Source organism: Amborella trichopoda, chromosome 12 (assembly GCF_054954075.1).
Source record: "Amborella trichopoda isolate Santa Cruz 75 chromosome 12, AtrichopodaSantaCruz75HAP2 v2.0, whole genome shotgun sequence".
NCBI classification, from domain to species: Eukaryota; Viridiplantae; Streptophyta; class Magnoliopsida; order Amborellales; family Amborellaceae; genus Amborella; species Amborella trichopoda.
The window spans coordinates 39,718,362-39,740,387 of record NC_142347.1 but is presented as its reverse complement, the minus strand read 5'-3'; the positions used below and the strand labels follow the sequence as shown (position 1 = coordinate 39,740,387).

At 34.0% G+C, this 22,026-nt stretch overlaps 1 protein-coding gene across 1 annotated transcript; it reads right to left on the bottom strand.

The window, feature by feature from the left end:
- Nucleotides 1-15,079: 15,079 nt before the first annotated feature.
- On the bottom strand, nucleotides 15,080-15,610 carry LOC105421642 (uncharacterized). The gene has a single exon (XM_011629721.3). It carries the CDS (start codon nucleotides 15,387-15,389, stop codon nucleotides 15,186-15,188), a length of 204 nt encoding a protein of 67 aa, XP_011628023.1. The 5' UTR covers nucleotides 15,390-15,610; the 3' UTR covers nucleotides 15,080-15,185.
- Nucleotides 15,611-22,026: the final 6,416 nt, after the last annotated feature.

Genomic DNA, 22,026 nt, shown 5'->3' with positions numbered 1-22,026 from the left:
AAAATTGGGCACGGTGAAAACCTGAAAGGGCATCATGAGTTAAAATCGACAAAAAGGGTGTACATGGCCCGAAAGGTCATAGGAGAAGAAGGGGGGGGGGGGGGGGGGATAGAAGAAGAACAAGAAGAGAAGAGTGTGAAATGAAAAAGAGGTTCCATGTGAACTTTGGATACGATGACATCATGCTGATATCGTCATGCAAGAAAGGTGTATATGCATTGGAACTTGCATACAATTCAGCAACCTCTGACAATCTTCAGTAAAACAACCGTAACTTTTGATCAGCAACTCCAATTGAGGTGATTTTTAAAGCATTGAAAAGCTTCCTGAAATCCCACACAATGGAGCTGGTTTAATTCATAGTTGCTGGGCTCTTCTAACCTAGGTGGCGATCCTACTCTGAGATCTTGCTCCGACGCTCCAGGAAAGTAGTCTTCAAAGGGATCTCAATTTTAGATTTTGGGATCTCAATTCCCACCTTGGTGACCAAGATAACGACCAAGTTAAGGATTCTCTATTATAGCCAGCTAGAAATGGAACTATACTTTTAATATAGTAGCATTACTTGCTGGTTATAAATAAAGAGATCCTTAATTTAAATTGTATATATAGTCCTATACTAGATATCCTCTTTAAAGATTTGGAGGAAGATCTCTAAAAGGTTGAGATCAAGATCCTTAACACTTGGTGACCTCTGTGCATAGGTAACCCAAGGATGGCTTTATGGGACCACATAGAAGAGCATTTCCATTGGAGGTTGGTTTACTAGTATGGTAGTTTCCTATCTTTTGATGAGCGTATAACTGTTATCAAAGCTACCCTTTTTAACATCCGAATCTTTCAGATGTTGTTGTTCCACATCCTGATCTCGGTCTCCTCGAGACTAGAGAAATTCATGCATAACTTCCTTTGGGGAGGAGAGGCAAACAAGCATAAGTTCCACTTGATAGCGTGGGATAAGGTGTGTAAACCCAAATCTCTTGGCAAGTTACGAATTGGAATCTAGAAAGTAGTGGTGGAGATTTTCCACCCAAGAAGACCAATTATTTGGTGGGGGAGAGGAAGTAATCAAAGGAAGTAGTGCTGGAGATTTTCCACCCAAGAAGACCAATTCTTTGGTGGGGGAGAGGAAGTAATCAAAGAAAAATATGCATTAGAGGGCTCAGGCTGGTTCCGAAGTTGCCTTTCGTAGGCTTCAAGAGCATGGAAGAAAATAAGCACACATTTGGGGTAGCTTTAGGACCAGGTGAGATTTAGCCCTTGGATGGGGAACAAGGTCCCTTCTTTGGGAAGATCTATAGCTAGCAAACCAAACAGTGACAAAGAGGATGCCCGCTCTCACTATTATTAGGGTCACATAATGAAAAGAGGGTTCCTTCACAAGGACCCCAACCACAATTGTTGGGATCAGGAGTGGGATAGGGATGGAGAGTGGGGCATCATGAAAAGCTAGAATATCCCTATGGTTAGGAACGTTGTCTGCACAATACATATACTGGAGATCAATTTCCTTTAATGTCAAGCATCTTGATCCTTATCTTTTAGGGATCTCAATCCTTACCTTTTGGGATCTGGATCCCAACCTTTTGGGAACCTTGCTCCTAATCATAAAGAGTATAAACGATCTAGGACTTTAAGTAGGCATCTCTTCATTTATGGCTAGCAAGCAATGCAAGCATATTAAAAGTATAGTTGCACTCCTAGTAGTCTTGGAAATCAACTTTTTGGTCCTTATCATGGTGGGAATTGAGATCCCTAATAATGGGGATCAAGATCCCTAATAAGGGGGATTCAGATTGTGAAATTCAAAAATTGATTTCCTTTGAAGATACGCAGAAGCGAGAGCTCGAGATTTCTAATAAGGGGGATTGAGATTGTGAAATTCAAAAATTGATTTCCTTTGAAAATATGCAAGAGCGAGAAATCTTAATGATGGTCTGAAAATTTATTTTCATCTGTAATTCTAAAATTTAAAGCTTCAATAGTAGTGCAGATCAAGCAGATGTATGAACGTTTGAAAATTTGGAAAATTGACGGTCTAGACAATGCATTTACAAGATGCACTACTTCTAATACTTGAAGTCTTTTTTTTTTTTTTACATTCATATATCTTAAGGTCAAGTTGATCGAATTATAGAATTTTTTTGGCATTGAAACAACTTTTTCTGTTATGTTGGATTGTTTAGGGCCTCAGCCTTATACAAACCACATCTTTCTCAAAATACCTATGGGTATTTTCCAAAACAACAAATATATATACAATAAGACCATGTACCTTTGGTGCAAGAATGTTAAATTACTCTTAACCATTAGATGTGAAATCATGTTGCTGAAGGTGTGACATTGACAAGCCACAAAATCCAAAAAGATTTCTCAAACTTTATAACACATCATAGCCGCTAGATTTAACACAAATTGCTGTGAGGAAATTTCACGTTGTACCAAAGATCTCATACTATAAAATCCATCCACAAATTGCCCATAATTCTATAGGCCAACAATCCTCATTATCCAAAAGAATAAAAGGTTCTAGAAAGTCGAATCCTAGCTAGACATAAATATGGGGGATAAATTTTGCTTCTTGGACGATAAATGAAACTCGAAATGGAAATTTTTCACAAAAAAAACAAAGCAACCAAGAGTCCAGGACTCTAGGGAGAAGATTATAAACTTCGAAACAAACGCCCTCATTTTGAGTGTTCGATTGAACATATTTCTTCTTTTCAAAAGAACTATGGAATTTTAGGAATGAACCCAATTCATATGTATTGAGGCTATGGAGTGCCACAACGAGTGTTCTCAAACTCGGCCGATCAAACCGGAATTGGGCACTGGCCAATCTGGTTTTGGTGGTTAGGCTGGGTATTTAAAAAAATTCAAAAAAAATATATTTGTAATGGGTTTTTTTTTATTATTTTGACATATTAGAAAGTATTTTGGCCTTGAATACTTATTTTTATATTTTTAGGAAAGGGGATGGGGTTGTTGTGGTAGCATCCCCACACCGAGTTACTACATCGGGGTATCCATTCCTACTGTTGACATCTCCAATTAACACTTAAAAAAAATTATTTTTACAATTTTTCCATCTTTTTTAAAAATACCACTAAGCATAATTCGATTTTTTTAAAATTTTGTTTTTTCACTGCTTTTCAACTTCATTTGGATGTGCTTTATTTAATTAAGCTTTAAATATGTTTTTCATATATTTTTATTATTTTAATATTTTTTGGACCCGGTTGAACCTGTTCGATTAAGATGATTGAACTGGATGGTTTACCAGTTTTTAAAACCGGTTCAATTTTTCGAGCATTAGCCATAACATGACGTCTTGTGTTTGATTCCTATCACAGATATTTAACCTCTTCCCCCTGATGATCTGCCTAGAAAAAGAAACATGGTGCTCAAGATTGGCCTTACAAGACAACTTCGTCCCCACAATAAAGTAATGAGATATACAAGTATGATTAGGTTAATGCATGTTTGGAATCGATTGAGTTCTCTACCATTATTTCCACTCGATTCCTCTTTTATATACTGATCTTTCTCGATGGGTACTGATCTTTCTCGATCTTATGCTAAGGTTGTGAGGGGTGATTCTCAAGTGAGTGTTAATGGTAGATTAGGTGTGAATTCGGTCGGATCTACTAATCAGATGGTAGATTAATGGATGTTTAAGGTGGATGGTGAAATTTGTAAAGACAGAAGGAAAGCTCTGCATTCATCTTTGTTATGATCATTTTCTCCACCAATTCAAGATCTGAGAGGGCTAGACTGTTGGGACTGACAAAATTGTAATCTAGCTAAAAAACCTAGTTGTAAGTTTTTTTCGATATCGCTTCGTCTTGTTCAATTTGTTTGATCAAACTGCTAAAGAAAGAATTCTCAGGAAAAATCATTGGAGATTCAGAGGTAGTCTTTTGACTCTGCAAGACTGATCTAAATCTTTAAATTTTTTTAAAATTGTGAATGAGAAGATTTGGGTTAAAGTAGGTGGTATACATATTCATGCTTGGAAGTTTGAGATTTTTAATGAAATTGCTGAGATTTGTGGGAACTTTGTTGAAATTGACTGGAATTCTGCGATTGGTTTCAATATGGTTAAAAATTGAAAAAATTCATGGCAAAACAATTCCTGAATTATTAATTTTGGAAGCAGAAGGTATTGATTTTCATATTTCGATCACTATTGAAAATCATTTAGTTTCTCAGTATGATAAGGGGGATAAAATTTTAGAGGTTAACGATGGATCTACTGAGACAATGAGAGATGCAGTAGATGAATGGCATGAAGTTGCAAAGAGGAAAGAGAAGGATTTATGTTGAGATGCTTCTAATAAAGAGGAGTTGCATGGAAAAATAGGAACAAAGGGAAGATGATTGCTATGTATCACTACCAAAATAACACGTGGCAAAACGATAGGCGGGAACCTGAAGTGGAAATTCAAATGAAAAAGGTGGGTGGGAAACAAGTGTGGTGTGCGAAAGAAAATTGTACTTCTGTTGATTTAGTGAATCAAAAGGCTGGGATTAATAATGGGCTTTTTGGTAATTCGGTTAGGCATGGTAAGGGGTACGGTGGTAATAGTGTTGGGCAGGGTGCATCATTACCTAGGAAAGATAGTAGTCCAGACCCGGAGAGTAGAGTACGTAGTATGAATGATTATTGATGTAGACAAGATCGGACGGTGGAGAGAAAGTCCATCGTAGGTCTTAAGAAGGGTAAGGGTATTCTCAATTTTGTACTTTTGGGGATGAGTGGACAGGATGAGGCCGTGGTGTCAGGTGGATCTTGGAAGGCGGCGTGTGGGGCTCTTGGGAAGCCACATCAGGGACAAATGGAGGGTCCAAATTTAAAACAGCAGGTAACCGAAGAAGTTATGGTGACAGGTGATATGAAAGGGGCTCAACAAGGCAAGATTGAAGAACATTCATTAGACTTTCAGGATTGGGTGATTTGGGTTACAGACGAGGAAATTGGTTAGACTGTATGCACGTGAGATTTTTGGCAAGATGAAAAAAAATTTACCCCTAGGAAAGCTTTTGTGGTTAATTTTGAAAGGCCATCTGAACTCTCGGATGGGAGTGATTGGCCTGAAGATCAGATAATCATAATAGATGTGGATGAGTTGGTTGCCTTTGAGAAGAATGAATTGTATCAGATATGGATGATGGTTCTATGATGAATTTTGAAATGAGGGGAACATCGTATGCTGAGCAAAAGGTTAATAAAGAAAATATTGGGCTAGGAGATCCTCCGATGGTTATTTATGAAAAAGGAAAAACTTAAGAGAATCATCAATAAAGTATTGTGGAAGTTGTACCTTTACAAATCATCCCTATGATTGTGGAGGGAAATATGAACACTCATGAACAAGTTCATCAGATGCTCCAAGCTATGAATATTCAAGTTGATGAGGAAGCAATGGAGGAGATAATAGATGTTGTTGAAGTGATGCAGAGTCCGATGACAAGGAGGTCGAAGAAAAAAGATAAGTGAGGCAACAAGAAAAAGCAAATGTGTCGTGAAAGAGAAACCTGGGTCTTCTCAAATATCAGAGAAGATTTTGAAAAAAGGCGAATGGTCAGTCAAAGACCATGTCTGCTATCTGCTATGCTACCAGACATGGCCCTCTTTCTGGTTGTAAATGATTAAGGTGCTGACTTCGAATGTTAGGGGTTTAAGTAGCTTGAAACGCAAAACAGAGCTTCTTTCTATTATCAAGAAAGAACCTCCTGATTTGGTTTTGATTCAAGAAACCAAAATCTCCAACACTTTGTTTTCCTATGTTAAAGCTATATGGGGTTTTAGACCGTTATAATTCTGTGTGAAAGACTCTTGTGGTTATTCTGGGGCTATTTGGACTTTATGGGACCCCTCTATTTTGTTTTGTGAATGGTCTTCTATTAATGTTTGGTCTATTTCGCGTGTTATGTTTCATGCCCCTTCTCGTTTTTGTTCACTGATCTCAAATGTTTATGGTCCTAATGATGCTTCTGTTAGATCTGAATTTTCGAATGAATTATCGTTGATATAGGGTTTATTCTTGTTACCTTGGTGTATTGGGGAGATTTTAATGTGATTATATGGCCTCATGAATCTAGTATAAAGCATATGATCAATTCTTGCATGAGGGGTTTTTCTGGTTTTATTTCCTATATGGAATTGTTCGACATCTCAGCTGCCGGGGCTAAGTTTACATGGTCTAACAATTGTTTGAGCAATCCTATTATGACACGATTGGACCGGTTTCTTGTTAATAAGGCTTGGGCAAATCTATACCCGAGGGGCTCAACTCGTGCTCTTCCTAAATTGTCATCTAATCACTATCCTCTAATTTGAAAAAGTGATACTTTAGAGTTTGGAAGGGGTTAATTCAAATTTGAGCTGGCTTGGATCATGGAGAATGCTTTAGATGAGCTGATCAAAGATGCATGGAATAATAACAGTGCACAGAGTTGGTCTGGTTATGTGGTGGCTAAAAAGGTACGAGGGGTTAAGAAGGAGATGATGAAATGGAGAAAGGAACATAAGGTTAATTATAAATTGAAAGTGGATGAGACTTTGAATAAGATCAGAGAGTTGGATATAAAAGAATGGGAGTCCGGTGTGTTTGAATAAAAGGGTTTGGTTTATAAGGACTCTATTTATAAAGGGCTTCATGATTGGATTGGGGCGGATGAAACCTATTGGAAACAAAGATCTCAGATTAAATGGCTAAAGGAGGGTAACTTGAATACTAAGTTTTTTCATGCGACTACAAATGCTAGTAAAAGAACTAATAGTATTCAAGGCATAAAGTTAGATGGGGTGATGGAAGGTGATGTAATAGGTATGGGAAATGCAATTATAAATTATTTTCAATAGGCTTTTTTGGTTGAGGACATTCCTATCACTGATTTCCGTCAAGTTCCTTTTTCTAAACTTGATGGGGTATGGGCGGATTGGCTGGAAAGACCATTTATAGAAGCAGAGATTAAAAAGATAGTATTTAGTTTGTCAGGGGATCGAGCCCCAGGACCTGATGGATTCCCCCTAGGTTTCTATCAACAATATTGGGAGGTAGTGCAAACAGATACTTGTCTTATAATGGCTGAGTTTCATAATAAAGGGTATTATAAGTACCAATTTAAACTCGACTTTCATTGCCCTTATTCACAAGAAGGGAATGATTGAGTGTTTAAATGATATTAGACCTATTTGTCTTCTCACTAATCCTTATATGTCTAGCTAGAAGACTTAAGATTGTACTCCCTATAGTGGACAAAGAACCTCAATCTGCCTTCATACAAGATAGACCAGTTACTTATAGTATTTTGTGTGCTCCAGAGATTATTAGTTCTAGACTTTCTCAAAAGAAAGAGGATATTATTTGTAAAATTGATTTGGAGAAGGCTTATGACAAGGTAGAGTGGAAAATTCTGTTACAAACCTTAAAAGCTATGGGTTTTGGGGTTAAATGGATTGGTTGGATTCAAGTGTTTTTAGAATCAACTCATTTTTTCTGTTTTTATAAATGAGAAACCAAAAGGCTTTTTTAAAGCTACTCGAGGGGTTAGACAAGGGGATTCTCTAACCCTTTTTCTATTTACTATTATGGGTGAGATTTTCAGTATATTGCTTACTTCTATAGTACATAAAGGCTTAATTAGTGGATTTCAAGTTAAAGATAATGGCTATATGGTTTCTTATTTGTAGTATGCAGATGATACTTTAATCTTTAGTGGAGTAAGTGAATATGAAGTTTATAATCTTAAGAAGTTTCTCAAACTTTTTGAGGTAGTAACTGGGCAGAAAGTGAGTTTGAAGAAAACTAATATAATTGGGGTGGCTTGTGATGAAGAGAAAGTGAAACAGTGTGCTGAATTGCTGAAATGTGGGGTGGGAACTTTCCTTTTGAAATATTTAGGGCTGCCTTTCTCTGGTAGCAGCAAAACAGTGGCAATGTGGGATCCTCTTATTCAGAGAATAGAATATAAGTTAGATTCATGGAAATTCCAGTTACTTTTCTTGGGGGGTAGACTAACTCTTCTTAAAGCATCTCTTTCAAATCTACCAATCTATTTTTTGTTTGTTTTTCAGATGACGCAATATGTTGCTAAGATTGAAAGTATTATAAGAAGATTTATTTGGGGAGCCTTGGAAAATAAGAAAAAATACAATTTGGTCAAATGGGAAAAGTGTGTACTCCATCTCGTGAAGATGGGATGGGAGTTAAAAATATAAGAGCAATGAATAAGGCTTTGTTAGCCAAGTGATGGTGGAGATGTGCAAATGATAAGGATCAATTATAGAGGAAAATCCTGGTGGAAAAGAATGGGGAAGACCTTGAAAATGGTTTGGCTGCAAAAGGGATTTTGGCAAATAGAGAGGTTTTCATTAATAGCATGAGAATGAGGGTTGGAAAGGGTAACAATGTAAGATTTTGGCAAGGAAAATGGATTGGGGAAATACTTTGAAAGATATGTTTCCCAATTCCAAAAGCAAATGGTTAGGGATTTGGTTACTGGTGCGGGTTTTTTTATAGAATGGGATATTAGTGTATCCTATAGAAGAGTATCGAATGAGGTGTCTGATGAATTTATTCCCAATAGTTCTATTATTTCCCTTCGTTGGAAGATAAAGTTATATGGGAGCTGGAGAGATCACGGAAGTATTCTGTGAAATCTACTTATCATTTGATAATTGTGGAAAGTTTAACTTGGTCTGATAAACAAGCTGGTAAAATTTGGAAATGGGCAGTCTCATTAAAGGTTCGACCTTTCTTGTGGCCTTTAAAATTATGTAGAATTCTTACTTTGGATATGTTAAAGAAAGAGGAAATAATGTGGTAAACTGTTGCATTATTTGCAAAGGAAATGAGGAAAATATTGATCATCTATTTCTTGAATGTGAGTTTTTTAAATCTGTGTGGACATGGGTTATGGAAGAAATTGGCTTTTGTGAGCTAATTCCTACAAATATGAATGATTTATTTGGGGAATGGTTGGTTGGAGGTTTAAATAAAGGGGGCAGGATTATATGGAAGATTATAAAAGCTGTTGTATTGTGGGAAGTATGGAAGGAAAGAAATAGACGATGCTTTGATAGCAAAAGAAAAACAGTGTTTAAGTTGAATGATAAAATAAAGAATGTGGTAGATGATTGGTTATCAATCAAAGAGGAGTGGAGGGGTGTTTCTCAGGTAGATTTGATGTACAATTTATTTGTACTCGTTAAAGAGAAGTCTCACAGGAGAGATAGGGTGGATTAAGCTGAACTTTAATGGAAGTTCTTTTGAAAATCTTGGTTTAGCAGGGATTTGATGTATAGTTAGAGATGAAAATGGTGATATTTTACTAAAAAAATTTGGACCCATTGGACACGCTACTTCTAATTAAGCAGAGCTAAGGGCTGCTCTGATTGGTGTAAAGCCGTTAAGAAGGTTTGAGGAACCAGTTATTATTGAGGGTGATTCATTGAATATAACAAATTGGATAATGGGGAAAGCTGAGTACCCATGGAGATTTCACAAGTCTTATGAGTGAATTGCTGTAAATCTTTGAATTGTAGATTTCTTCATGTGTTTAGAGAATGTAATATGGAAGCGGATGGTCAGCAAAGATTGGGTTCCAGGCAACAGAAATGACTGTGTAGTAATGATATATGGTGTGGATTTGTAGTTTTAGTTTTGCTTTTTGTTTTTACAGCATAGATGATTGTAATATGACTCTTTGTGATTGAAATGAAAATCCGGTGACTATTTCTCAAAAAAAAAAAAAAAAAAAATGGTTAGTGCGTGTTTGGATAGCAAATGTGGACAATGAAACTTACAACCCAGGCCATATGGTTAAGTATTTCGTTGGATACAAATATTTGGTAGGAGTCGATTTCCACAACTTAACTTAATCATCACTTTTAGGTATGATAACTCAACTGTAGCAAAGGTGTTTTGGCCTTATGGGGAAAATATGAACACCACATAAATATAGTTCCCCCTTGTACCCATGGCCATTCTATCCTCGAGGGAAAGGTAGGAATAGTTATACAACATGATACCACTTTATGAGGGTCCATTTTCATAACCAAGTTTTCGGGAAACGGCAAAAAAAAAATTTCTTTTTTTTCTCCCTATCCCGGTTTGAGTAAAAGTGTTTAGGTCACCATTTTTTATAATAGTGAATATTTTTGAAATACACATTAGGAATGAAAACTTAGATGAATAGCTGCCACCCCGACTTCAACCCCGTTCCCAAATATGGGTCAAACTCTTATTATCACTCCATTCCCATCACCTTCCTATGTCATAATGGCTCACGTATTCAACCGCCATTATTTTCACTCAACTGCAATTTTTTGTTCACATTACATTGTGGGTCTGCCGTTATCCCTCTTTACCCGCATCACCACAATAGAGAGATAGAATAATATACTTTCATTTTGGTCAGCAACGGCCATTGCAAGGCAAGTTGACTAATATTATCATCACAATCCTTTCCCAACTCCATGGGATCGGCTGCCACACAGACAATAATAAAGTACACGATAAGGTTTGGGTCAATTGCTTCATGTGGGTTGGACCGCATTTGTACAAAATGTCGCCTAGAGATATAAAGCATTCCTAGGTGGGCAATCTGAAGACAATAGTAACTAACTGCCCATATATTTTCTTAATATAATTTTTATTTTTAATTTTAAAAATTTATTTATTTTTTCATATTCATGATCTCTATGTTAAAGACCATATATTCTCTAAATATTAGGATCACATAAAAATATATTCTCTATGTTAAAGACCATATGTTTCTACTATAAGCGGGCTGGCCGAATGCCAACCACATCATATATATTCATTACAATATACATCTTCCATATTAATGTAGTAGACAATATATACTTTCCTTTCACACGAGGAAGAATGCTCGCATGTCTTGAGCCCGTTTGGTTCTTTGGATTTAGATTTTTAGGAGTCATTTTTCTTGGAAAAAGTTGGGCCAATCATGTTTGGTTCGCTTAGAATTGACATTTCAGTTGGAATTGAGATTTTCATTGGATGCGTGAATGCTCATTTTAAGCCTAACCTTTGGAAATCTCAATTCCACAAAAATAGGTGGAATTGACATTCATAGAAATGACCTATTTTGTTGTTGAAAAACAAAAAACATATTAAAAATTTATAGAGAGAAACAATATCAAATTCTAGAGAGAGAAAACATAATAAAATTTTAGAGATAGAAACTATATCAAATTTTAGAGAGACAAATATACAAAAAAATTTAGATAGAGAAAATATATGAATTTTTTTAGAGAGATGAGCTATCTCAAATTTTTAGAAAGAATAACTATCTTAAATTTAAAGTTTTAAAGAGACCAAATTAAAGTTTTAGAGAGAGAAACTATCTCAAATCTTAAGTTTTAGAGAGAGAAAATATCTTAAAATTTTAGAGAGAGAAACTACATTAAATTTTAGAGAGAGGAACTACTTAAAATTTTTTAAAGAGAGAAATTATCTAAAATTTTAAATTTTAGAGAGAGAGCATACTAAAATTTTAGAGATTATAAATTTTATCAAATTTTAGATCGAGAAACTACCTAAAACTTTTTAAAGGGAGAAACTATATCAAATTTTAAGTTTTAGAGGGAGAAATTATCTTAAAACTTTAGAGAGATAAACTATATCAAATTTTAGATAGAGAAAGTACCTAAAATTTTTAGAGAGAGAAACTATTTAAAAAAATTTAGATAGAGAAACTCTTAAATTTTAAGTTTTTGAGAGAGAGAGAGAGTATAATAAAAATTTAGAGAAAGAAACTAGAAAATTTTGGAGAGAAATTATCTCCAATTTTAAGTTTTAAAGAGAGAATATATCTTAAAACTTTAGAGAGAAATTATATCAAATTTTTGATGGAGAAAGTACCTGAACTTTTAGAGAGAGAAACTATTTGAAAATTTTAGAAAGAGAAACTATCACAAAATTTAAGTTTTAGATAGAGAAAGCATCTTAAAATTTTAGAGAGAGTAACTATATCAAATTTTAGATTGAGAAAGTACCTAAAGTTTTTTAGAGAGAGAAACAATCTTATAATTTTTAGAAAGAAATTATATCGAATTTTAAGTTTTAGATAGAGACTATACCTTAAAATTTTATAGAGATAAACTATATCATATTTTAGAGAGAGAAACTACTTGAAATTGTCTAGAGATAAATTATTTTAAAATTTTTATAAAGAAAAACTATCTTAAATTTTAAGTTTTAAAGAGAGAAAGTATATCAAAATTTTAGAGAGAAACTATATCAAATTTTAGAGAGAGAGAAAGTATATAAATTTTTTAGAGAGAAAAACTATCTCAAAATTTTAGAGAGAGACTATTTCAAATTTTAAGCTTTTGAAAGAGAGTGCATTAAAAATTTTGAAAAATATTTAGAGAGAGAAATTATCTCAAAATTTTGAAAGAAAGAGAGGATTTTTTTTTTCAAAAAAAGATAATCCAACCAATCTAAATAAAAAATTTGTATTTTTTTTATTTCTACCCGATGATGCTGTACAAACGGCATAACACAGATTTCAGAAAATTTAATTCTAATAAATCTCAATTCCAAGATTGATTTTTTCCGTGATTGAAAAATTCAGGATCCAAAGAAGTCAATCGAGCGCTGAAAGGGCAACATGAAAGGGCAACATGGACCGTGTGTCATAAACCGACTATGGTACATACTTTGTACCGCTGAACTCATCCGATGTGACCCCATTTTATTCCCCAAAATATAAAAAGATTTCAGCCACGCAATACCCCTTTGAATTGAACTTAAAAATAGAATTAGAGTGAATTACGTAGACACAAAAAAAAAAAACTCAAATACAAAATGAGTCAACTTTGGGTTAAAATTATGCAAAACGTTGGTCAACCTAAGTTTTTTTATTTTTCAAAATTATATTTCGGTCCAAATGCAAAACGGTATTTTATTTTTTGAGTTTTTTTTCGATAGTAGGGTTGTGCCCTAATGTCTAGGGTAGTGCCTAGTCGATCCGATATTGGCATCTTCGAATCGGCCTGATATTGGCATCCTCAGGCTGACTTTGTTCAACATTCAAGGGGGGTCCAAGTTACCCATTCTCATATCGCCTTCTCTGGTGTTCTTCAGGGTGATCCGAAGTTGGCATCCTTGAACTGCATTAGCTCATTTGTTTGTTAAGAAATAAGACAGGTCCAAGAATGCCAACTTCCGATTGCCTTTTGGATTGAGTCCCTAACACTAAGGTACTATCTTCCTAAAAAAAACGGTTTGAAGATGACATCTTCATGCTAAAGAACAATTTTGAGAGAAAAAAAAAACAAAACACACTGGTTAACCAACCTTCCACATAAAATAATATTCACCCAAAATTAACTTTATATATTATTTTTTATTATTATTATTTTGATGGAAGTCGATTGAGTAATGGAGTAGGAGGTTAACTTGACCATGCTACATACTTTGTACCGTGGAAATTCATCCAAGGTGACCCATTTTAATCCCCAAAACGCAAACACATTCCATCCACGCAATGCCCCATTTAATTTATTTAAATAATTATAGAGAGGTCAGGAGAAAATTCATATATCCTTACCAAGAATTTAAGGGACTCTAACAAATCACCCCAAGGCCCCTATTTTCCAATTCTAAGAAAAATTGAAAACCTTATCAACCTCTCATGGTGACACGTGTCACCCCCATGTGCCTGCCAAAGTTGTGGCTCAGTTTTGATATTAGCATTTTTTTTTTTTTTTTTTTGTGAGAATGTATTTGAAATTTGCAAGGAAAAATTTATATGATGATACCTTAATGTAAAATGAAGATTCACCTCTAGATGCACCCACCATCTTTCTAAATGCACACCCACACGTCTTACATCTATTGGCTAGGAACCCTCTAACCCTCGTATGGTTTCTAGAGCCATCTACACAATACATCCTTCAAGATATGTTTAGGAGCCCACTAGAGTACTCAGGGATGTCCTAGAATTCTCTAGAACTTTCCGGGGCCAAGTGACACAAAAAGAAAAGAGGCCTATGTACATAGTGTGCCAGGCATGGCTAGCTCAAGACAGCAAAATCTTCGGAGCGTGGCACGAGGCTCTAAATAATCAAATTAGAACCTATTTTTAAAATTTCATTAGAAGAGTTTGTTTTGATAACCAAATATCTTGAAATTGTCATCTCGACATCAAAATGCATGGACATAAAAAAAAAAAAATGGATTTCAAGTTTTTAAAAATAGTGCATCTTGTAATACATTTTAGTAAATAGTGCATCTTGTAATACATTTTAGTTTTTAGAAATAGTGTATCTTGTAATACATTTATAGACAGTCGATTTTCAAAATTTTCAAATTTTTATAAATCTAGACAATCTACGCTATTTTTAAAACTTTAAATTTTATAATTAAAAATAAAAATATATTTTAAACCTATCACAAATATTGTGGTAATGAAAACCATATTTCTCAACATTATTTGAAGGTGCCCTTTATTTGATTGTTTAGACTTTAGAGCCTTGGCTCTATACAAACCGCACCCAAACCTAATGAGACATGGGTGGTGCTAGCAAACCCTATCTCTACATAGCAATCCCCAACCCCGAAAAGTCAAATCTTATCTTAAGCGGAACGCATGAATCATATCATCATTTTATCCCAAATATTTGTTTTGAGTCAAATCCATTTTCTAAGTTTTTATCATAAAATTTAACTTTAGCCTTCTAGTACAGAGTTAAAGCAAACAAATGAACAAAAAAATAGAAAAATTATCATCAACCACACAAGCCGTATTCTAACTATTTGATATTTGCTGCTCTAATCTTGTTCTACTATTCGAGATATTCCAACTTTTTTAGAATGGCTGCACAATCTTGTTCTACTATTTGAGATTCACTGTGCGAATCTTGTTTTACTATTTGATATTGGCTATATGGATCTTCTTCTATCGTTCTGTTCCATCAAACGTAGTACCCTCATAGACGTAACTCAATAATAAAAAAAGAAAATTATCAGCAATAATAAGGAAGAAACGTAAAGGAAGATCACGAATAAAAACCCAAACGCGAGCAAGAAACCACTAGTGAGGAAAAAAGATTAAATTATTTTCCATTTCTTTACAATGAGAAGGCTCAAACTCTAACCTCAGGGATCTCGTTATTGAGCCTTCAAACCAGCCTGAAAGTACAATCAGGCGATGCTCTTCTTTCCTGGTTGATCAGCAACTTCTAGGGTTTTTTCTATGAGCTTTCTCGCTCTTCTGCTCTTAATCTCAACCTTAACACTCGAACTCTTGTCCATCTTTATATAGGGCTTCTTTTTCTTACCTTTCAAATTAAGAGACCTCATCTTCGACTTGATCGTTTCCACTAAGCTTTCGAGGTGGTTCGCCATTAACAAAGGCTCTGAGAACCAGAGAAATGAAACCTTAATCCACAAAAACCCTACTTAAAAAATGGACGGTCCAGATTCGCATTTCTAGGGAAAACAGAGGATCTAAGCCGTCGAGTCCCCGCAAAACCTTGCGAGAGGTGCACTACTTCGCCAGGGGAGGAAAGGCCGCTGTATTTAACTGTGTCGACTGGTAACCTAACCGTGGTTACATTTTAACCACGTTTTAAGTGGGATGAAATCTGGACCGTCAAATGTGGACCGTTGGATTATGGAGTCAATGTAGTGTGCAGTCAATAGTGGGGAGTTAAGGACATCAAGAGGTGCATGTGTTGCTGGCGGTTGGGATGTCAGAAAATAGGGGCTAATTTGGCTCGGTGCAATGACTAATATTTAGCTTGAGATTGTGCTCCAAAATTAGAAAATGTATTTAAGGAGACTATTTATTTTTAATATATAAGGTCAAAATAATCACTGACCTTTAGATTTTAAATTGGGTTGTTGAGGATGTTTAATTATTTAAGCACAAACTCCAAAATAAATTTTTTTAAATGTTTTAACACACTTTCATCTATTGAATATTACATCTAAAGGTTAAAATAATTGTAATCTCATTGTACTTAATGATTTTATAATATACAATCTCCAAAATTAAATTAACCCCTTCTTCTAGATTAGCAAAGATATTACCATTTCGAGTAAGTAAAATATCAAACTACCCTCTATTTTTTTCATTAGGCCATTGGGGATTATGGGCCCCTACCCGTTTTGGAAATGATCATTGGCCTAATAGATTTTAAATTGAATAGTTGATGATGTGTCATATTTGGGTACAAACTCTCAAATATAATATCTAGTTGTGGGATATCACATTTAAAAGCTAAAAATGATTGTAACCTCATTATCAAATGATTTTATAAAGTACAATCCCCCAAAATTAAATAAACCACATCTTCTACATTAATAGCAAAGATACCAATACTTGAGTAAAGTAAAATGTCCAAAAGATTTTTAATTGGGTGGTTGAGGATTTGTCATGGTTTGAGCCAAAATTAAATAAACCTTATCTTCTACATTAGTAGCAAAGATGAAGTAAAATATCCAAAAGATTTTAAATTGAGTGCTTGAGTATTTGTCAGGGTTCAAACTCCAAAATAAAATTTTTCAAATGTTTTAATATATTTTTATATTGGATATTACATTTAAGGGCTAAACATGATTGTCATTTCATTGTATCAAATGATTTTATTACCTACAATCCCCCAAAATTAAATTAACCCCATAAATAAAATATCCAAACTACCCTCTGTTTTTTTTTCATTAAGCCGGGGATTATAGGCCCCTACCCCTTTTGGAAAGGATCAATTCGAAATAGTGAGAATGGAGGCCATGACTTTGAATTGAGACTCGGGCATTACTACCACCATAACCTCATCTCTATTCTCAATATCCAAAATACCCATGATATTTGAGGCTTATCACCGTACCTTTATGCAGATTTTTAAACAATTTATACATATATTCTCAATATTTTTTGTTAATTAAATTTTAATTAAAATTTTTCGTTACTATGTTCACACCTCCTTTTTTTTTTTATATGACCAAATTGCCTATATTTCGAACGTGAACATAACTTTTTTTATATGACCAAATTGCCTATATTTCGAATCTTCAAGACTCCGAAAATAAAAAATTTAAAAACTAAGTTATATTTTAAAATTTTGAAACTTGAGAAACCAAAATCAAGTGTATCTAAAATTTATTGAATTTGTATGATTTTTGGATTTTTGAATATCTAAAATACAATATTCAGATATTTAATATTCTAAACTTATTCTTTTCCAAAATTATAAAAACTTCGGATTTTCAAAATCTAAAATAAAAATACTTCTTTAATAACGTAGTTAAAAGGCCATCCAATAGCCAAACTTTTCAATTTTACATTTCGGACTTACAAGGTCTGAAATAAGGGTAGTTTTGGAATAAATTGAAAAGTCTGGGCTCGAACATCGTCGATAGAAGGAAGTTATCAGTGGAAGGTATCATAAGGATATCAGGGTGTGTGTCTTTTTAATTGGAAATTTATAGGATAATTATCGGGACTTTAATAAGTAAAATTAAGTTATTATATATTAAGAAATAAGTTTTTATAGAGATTAATAAATATAAATTATAAATTATACAATGGATAATATGTTGATAATTTTACAAATGACAAAGCTGAAAATAATTTCCATGTAAAAATCACAATATCAAAACTCGTTATCTAGCTTAATACGTTCAACTTATAATCGTTATGTACCTTAGTATAAAGATAAATGGCCTCATAGTATACATTCCCTAGCGCCATTTGAATGTAAATGAAATGTTGTTTTTCACATTCAAATTATTAATCTTGCTTTAGTATTGTACACATGTTATTATTGGGATTTTTTTTCATATTACAGGATACCTTGAAATGTTTTGACACTTTCATTTCACCGGGACAATATCAAAATAATTATGGACAGTAGAATTCATCTTGAATATCATCATCATCATCAGAGCATCTTCTCAACTATTTAAGGTCGGCTAAATGAATCTTGGTCCGCCATTCATTCTGCTCTCCATATCTTTTATCCTCCTCTCCTGAAACCGTCATGTATGAGAGAAAGGATAACTTTAGAGAGAGATAGAGAGGAGGGAGGGAGAGAGAAAGCTTGGGGATGCCTTTGGACTAATGCTGCATGAACCAGCCATGGAAACTGGCCCTGCACCGGGTCCAGGTAACCAGCCACAGTCAAGAAGGTACTACCTAGGCAAAAAATGTGCAAAAAAAATAAAAAAATAATAAAACACATCTAAATGAGGTTAAAATAGTAAAAAAACTAGAATTTGAAAAAACAGTTTGTGACATAAGGTATTTTTGAAATAATCCAAAAATAGGCAAAATGTAAAAATAAGTATTTTCTAGCCAACGTACTTGCTAATAGATCTCCATTTCTCTTCTTTTTTTTGAATTTTTTATGGTTTGTTTTGATTTTTTTTTTTTAAGACTCACATTGGACACCCAACTTGGGGATGGAAAACCTGAGTTACTCAGCTAAGTCTGAGCAAACTCGCCTGATAAGTGAAACACTGCTTTGGACACTTAAAATTCCAAAAAATGAAAATAGTCCATTTCCTCCTAGAAGGGCAATAAGAAATTTAAAGAAAAAGTTAAGGGCCATACAGAATTAAACACCATGTTATTAAATACTTAAACTCATCTTAGAAATTTTGTATTTCTTATGACTTTGGCAGTTACGATCTCCCCTTAAGATATAGCCTAGCCTTCCCCAGCCATATCTTCCCCAATTATCCTGGTGGGACAATAAATAAAAATCTGAACCTTTGTGGTGAAGCATTTGAAAATTCCACATCACGTACTTGTTTATGCAACTAACCCAAAGACTAACCAAATAAAACTCCCCACTCTAACTTTTGAGAAAGAGAATAAGGGCACGTCCATATTTTCCGGGAAATATTTGTTAGCATATGGATATCTCATGGTAGTATTGATATCATCATTACTAAGAGTCGGATTTAGTGGTGGGTTTCAGATTCGGCATCAGAGGAGAATCCGACAACAAAAGTGTTATGTGGCAGTTGCAAAGCACCAAAAAAGAAAATACAAAACCTTTGAAACACTGACATCATTAGCAAGCACAGATCCAAACAACTTGCTCCTACGAGGACCAAGAACTTCTTGCAATAGTACTCCTCAAATTGCCCTGAATGGCTATGGCTAATGCATTGTTTATTTCGAGCAGATCACCACAACTCTCTCTATTCGGCTATTTCCAGGAAATATTAGAAAGACCCTATATTAATTCTTCTCTGATTTTTATTTATACAACTTAAATTCTCTATCACTTTTATTTATGCAAATTGAATTATTTTTAATCATTTTTGTTTTAATTTGTGCCAAATGGATATGTTTTAATGAAATATTTTCAAAATAATATATCAAATTTATAATTATTTGATACAATATTCAATTTTAAAGATAAATTCCTTCATTTTTAAATTTCAGTCTCCATGTAATCTTATTTTATCACAAGTAGTATCTAGCTTATTTATTTATTTATTTTATGGTTTAAAAAAGATATAATTATGTAATAAAAGTATTCAATTATGAAGATAAATTCAATAATATCTAAAACCATATTTTATTTAAAATATTTTTTTAATGATAAAAATATTTTAGATAGAGAGAGACGAAAGACACATGAGAGAGAGAGAGAGGGCTCTGGTTTTCTCGGAGCAGAGGGCTTTTAGAGAGAGAGGGCTGTGGTTCTCTCGTAGAGGGATGGGGCTTTTAGATAGAGAAAGAGACAAAGGGCCACAGGAGAGAGAGTGAGAGAGGGCTCTGGTTTTCTCATAGAGGATAGGCTTTTAGAGAGAGAGAGAGAGGAGAGTCATGGGGGAGAGAGAGGCCTCTATTTCGGGTATGCTGTATTTGATGACTGCATGAAAAATATTTCCACACCTCATGAGGTGTGGTTTTATTTTACCACGTATTGGCTTTTTCATGATAAAATATTTTATTTTACCATGGTACAATATTTTCATAGGCATTTGGAACGAACCAAACGTGTGAAATGCAATTTGTGCGAATCAAACGTACCCTAAGGAAAAGGTCACCATCTTTGGAATTCTATTGAGGATGGCAAGGAAATTTCTGATTTGATTACGATCGTTTTATGATTATTTAATGTAAACCGCAATCAATCATATACGTGAATCTTTTCAGTGGTCAAGAATAGATATGGTTTATAAGCAATAATTTAGACTGCTTTAGACTAATATTTAGCTAGTTTGATTAGATCTAATCGGAGTTGAATATTCAACTAGTAAATTTAGAACAAAGTTCTTAATTTATATGGTTTATAAGCAATAATTTAGACTGCATTAGACTAATATTTAGCTAGTTTGATTAGATCTAATCGGAGTTGAATATTCAACTAGTAAATTTAGAACAAAGTTTTTAATTTATATGGTTTATAAGCAATAATTTAGACTGCATTAGACTAATATTTAGCTAGTTTGATTAGATCTAATCGGAGTTGAATATTCAACTAGTAAATTTAGAACAAAGTTTTTAATTTATACGGGGTGCCTACCTTATACTATATAAGTAACATACGTCTCAATATTTTATAAGAGAATGTAGTTTTGATGTCGGAAACAGCTTGAAAATCCATATTCAACACTAATTACAAATTTTTAAATTCCGAAAAAGATTTGGATCAAACAAATCTAGAAACCCGTAAAAATCTTAAAAATAGATTGTCCTTGTTACTTTTTACAAGATGCATTGATTTTAAGACTTGACTTTTTTTCCCTCTATATCTATACATCTCGAGATTGGGATGATTACAAGGTTTCCAACTTCGGAAGACTCTTTCTACTTGATTTTTAATGTGCACCTTACTTCTATAGTATAAGGTTGCAACCTTATATACATGTTTTTCCTTTTTGAAAGATGGAGGCCTGGACTTTACATAAAAAAAGAGCACCTTAAATACCACGGAAAAATGTAGTTCGAAAAATGGTATGATTGCTTTGAAATCTTTTTTATTTCTTGAAAACGGATGTCGTAAATAATGTCTCACAAAATGGAACCGAAAATCTTATTTTTAGATCCATAATTCGCAAAGTTGAGAAGATCAAATTGAGGGCACCATAACTGCACTTTCCGGCATGGTTTGGAGGTTTGGTTTTACTTTAGGAAATGGTGTGATAGCTGCATCCCTATAAAATAAATAAAGCCTCACCTCATAACACATCGAGAACTGCAATTCAAGCAATAGAAATCCTTTACATTAACCAGCTCAACTTGAACATTATGGTTTAAAAAAAAAAAATTAAGATTTTATGCTCTAAAAATAGTGTATATTATAAAGAATATATAGGCCATCACTTTCGCCTTAAAAATAAGTGCTCATAGATCCACAAGATCTGTAACTTTTTTTAAATTCAAATTTTATTATCAATGTTGGAAATTGATTTTAAAGCCATAATAGAGATTCCCACTACTGAAAGTGCTTTTCAATTGAGGATTTGGGGTGAGGCTTTTTTTCGTTTTCATAAAGCATACCCCTTATAAAACTTTATCCTCTACTTTACGCATGGGCATATAAACTTTTTCCTATATTTCCCTTAAATTTCTATAAGCTATTATAAATGTATGAGCATTTGACCGTAACAGCAACTGTCACAAAATGACAAAACAACGGGCAACAGTTTGAAAACAACACCACTAGAAGGATAATGGCTATTGACAATTATAACAGGTCATTAAGATTGTGATAAATTGGGTAAAAAAAATGACCAAATTTGTGGCCAAAATATAGACATAATGTCGCAACGAGGCAATGTCCACCCAACTCTGGTTGTTTTCCAACTGAATTAGGTGTGCTAACTTAAACTTGGGATAATTTATAACAGAAATTGAGTACGTTACTATTAACCATCATAAAGGGATCAAAACAGCGAGTTATTTTTTCTGGATTGGAAAAGGTCAGCCCCAAAACATTGTGAAAGTGGCTAGCCCATGCTACCAAACTTGGCGGCTGTTCAAGCTAGAGAGGTCCAAGATTTTCAAACGGATTTATCG

Coding starts and splice junctions, on each gene's coding strand:
- LOC105421642 (XM_011629721.3), bottom strand. CDS start 15,389: ATGGCGAACCACCTCGAAAGCTTAGTGGAAACGATCAAGTCGAAGATG.